Here is a 3,060-nt window from a genome sequence, read left to right as displayed (position 1 = left end):
CCTTAACTTTGATTTATTTTTCCAACCTAAGATAAATACATCTCACCTTTTCGGCTTTAGTATCCGGCTTAGTATTCGGCTAACTATGCTTAAAAGATATATCTTAGTTTAACTCATCTAATATAACAAACACATTTGATCTCATCTTTCGGCATCAGTATTCGGCATTAGTTTTCGATAGTTTTCGATGTACTTTGCCCAACTAAAAAAAAAAAGGCATCCTTGACCACGAGAACTACACAGAATAATATTCTTTGGAAAAGAGTTTAAGTGAAAGTAGTTTATGCCGAAAGATTTACATGAAATAGTTCTTTTGGGAAGTTTTAGGTTCGTCGTGAAAGCGTCCGAGTCCGAAAGGATTATAAGTAGATGTTCTCTCGGGAGGGATTTCACTGTGAGTGAAAGCATCCAAGACCGAAAGAATTATAAGGAAATATTCTCTCGGGAGGGATTTCACCTGAAGTGAAAGCATCCAAGACCGAAAGAATTATAAGTAGATGTTCTCTCGGGAGGGATTTCACCTGGAGTGAAAGCATCCTGAACCGAGAGAATTATAAGGAAATGTTCTCTCGAGAGGGATTTCACCTGAAGTGAAATCATCAAAGACCGAAAGAATTATAAGTAGATGTTCTCTCAGAAGGAATTTCACCTGGAGTGAAAGAATCCTAAACCGAGAGTTTCTAGTTAACACTTAGAACTTTCAACATTTTCATCATTCACTGTTCTACAAAAGGACTTAATATACAATAGTTGGTGTTCTTAAATACAAGCCTTAAATGAAATAAAACTTCAAGTGACTCGCATTCCATGTTTTGGGTATTAACTTTTCGTCTAACGTTTCCAACCTATAGGCTTCATTCTTTAAGTTTTCTATTACTTTGAATGGTCCTTCCCAGTTTGGTGCTAACTTCCCTTGTGCAGGGTCTTTTCTTGCATCAGTCCTCATTCTCCATACTAATCTCCTTCACTAAAAGTTCTCGGCCTTACCTTTGCATTAAACCTCTTACATGCTATTCTTTTTACTGCCTCTTCTCTTATTTTGGCTTTCTCTCGGAGTTCTTCAATCAAATCTAGTTCTGCCTTTAAGCATTCATTATTAACACTCCAATCTTCTATTTGTCTCCATAATGTTGGTTCACTGACTTCTATTGGCAACATAGCGTCTGTTCCATATGTTAGGTTAAATGGTGTTTCTTCAATTGATGTTTGCGATGTGCATCTATATGCCCACAATATTTCATGTAACTTCTCGGCCCACAATCCTTTCGCGCTTCCCAATCTCCTCTTTAGTTGACTGAGAATGACTTTGTTAGCTGACTCTGCTTGTCCATTTGTTTGCGGATGTTCAATTGAGGTGGTTGTAGATTTGATTCCCAAATCCGCATAGAATTCCAGAAGCTTTTTATCAGTGAACTGTCGGCCATTGTCAGTTATAATAGAATGTGGAATACCGAATCTACAAATTATGTTCTTCCACACAAATGTTTGTGTTAGGATGGATTGCTTTAAACTAGAGGGGGGTGAATTGTTTAAAGAGGGTTTTCGCAAACTTTTAAAACAAGAATGAAATTATCTCAAGAAACAATTGATAAGAAATTCAGTTTGCCAAATAGCAATTAAAAACAGCAGTACCAAAAAAACAATTAGTTGTTTCACAGAAACAATCGGTTGTTTATACCAACAAACAACAAATAAAACTGAATTTAAAGAGTTAGGGATAGAGAGATTGCACACAGATGTTTATACTGGTTCACTCCAAATCCAAAGCTACATCCAGTCTTCTCAGAAACCCTAAGGAATTCCACTAAGCAATCACACCTTGATCACTTACACCACAACCAAGAAAGTGACCTTGAACACCTCAAGACACACACTCTTCTTGGCCAACACACCAAAACTAAGATTCCTGATCTTGATCCCCTCAAGAACACACAGTCAATCTCAGCAAACACAGAAACGAAAACTTGTTTCACAGAGTACAAGGATTACACTTGTTACAGAAGATAATCTGAAATCAATACAAGCAGAATCCTATTCCACAAACTTTGATCAATCGGTTGTTTCGACAATCGGTTGTTTCGAAAAAACAATCGGTTGTTTCGACAAAACAATCGGTTGTTTCGACAAAACAATCGGTTGTTTCGACAAAACAATCGGTTGTTTCGACAAAACAATCGGTTGTTTTAACTTAGTTTGAAAACATTTTACTTTCACAAAGATTGAGAATGCCTATGCTTTAGATTCGATCAAGGGGTGGATTACAACACTCAAACAACCCAAGAACTATACTAAACCAGCACAGCAACAGCAAGCACAGCCAAGGCTTCAACATCCTTCAAAGGGTTTGGATTCTTCAAAGCTTGAACACCACTTGGTTCAACAGTTTGAACTTGTTGAGCTGTTATTTTTGTCAACACTTCAGCTTCTATCCATTTTGTGAAATAATCAACCGCAACGATCATGAATTTTGTTTGTCCTCGGCCTAAAGGGAATGGGGCGAGGATATCCATTCCCCATTTAGCAAATGGCCAAGGAGGAGAAATTCCATGCAATTCTTGTGATGGTATATGGTTGAGGCTTCAAAATTCCTGACACTTCTTACAGGTTTTGACGTATTGATTGCAGTCTTCTCGTATTGTTGGCCAATAATATCCGGCACGGCAGATTCTTGTTGCCATTGTTCGCGCACCACAGTGCAATCCACATAGTCCTTCATGAAGTTCTCGGATTACATGTTCAGATTGCTCATGAGAAAGGCACTTTAACAAAGGAGTTGAAAACCCTCTTTTGTACAATTCATCTCCTATGAGGATAAAGTTAGCAACTTTTCTAGCCATTCTAACATCAATTTCAATTCCTTGTTCTTGATTTTTAATCAGTTCTTTGTATGATTGAATCCAATCATCTTTCTTTGTGGTAGCAATCAAACATTCTTCCACTCCAACTGTCGGATTGTGCAAGGTTTGATGTAGAATGGAGTTGTGTTGAGGTTGTCTTCGTTGACTTGCCAACTTGGATAGAGAATCTGCTTTTGTGTTTTGTTCTCTCGGAATATGTGTT

At 37.6% G+C, this 3,060-nt stretch overlaps 1 protein-coding gene across 1 annotated transcript; it reads right to left on the bottom strand.

The window, feature by feature from the left end:
• Nucleotides 1-954: 954 nt before the first annotated feature.
• LOC137815517 (uncharacterized) lies at nucleotides 955-2,716 on the bottom strand. The gene is made up of 2 exons (XM_068618633.2): nucleotides 2,603-2,716; nucleotides 955-1,413 (listed from the first exon to the last, which is right to left on the bottom strand). Exons 1-2 carry the CDS (start codon nucleotides 2,714-2,716, stop codon nucleotides 955-957), a joined length of 573 nt encoding a protein of 190 aa, XP_068474734.2.
• Between the last annotated feature and the right edge of the window lie 344 nt (nucleotides 2,717-3,060).

This window comes from Phaseolus vulgaris, chromosome 1, assembly GCF_051622355.1.
Source record: "Phaseolus vulgaris cultivar YP4 chromosome 1, ASM5162235v1, whole genome shotgun sequence".
In the NCBI taxonomy this organism is placed as follows: domain Eukaryota; kingdom Viridiplantae; phylum Streptophyta; class Magnoliopsida; order Fabales; family Fabaceae; genus Phaseolus; species Phaseolus vulgaris.
The sequence above is the reverse complement of the archived record's forward strand: the minus strand, read 5'-3'. Positions and strand labels throughout refer to the sequence as shown.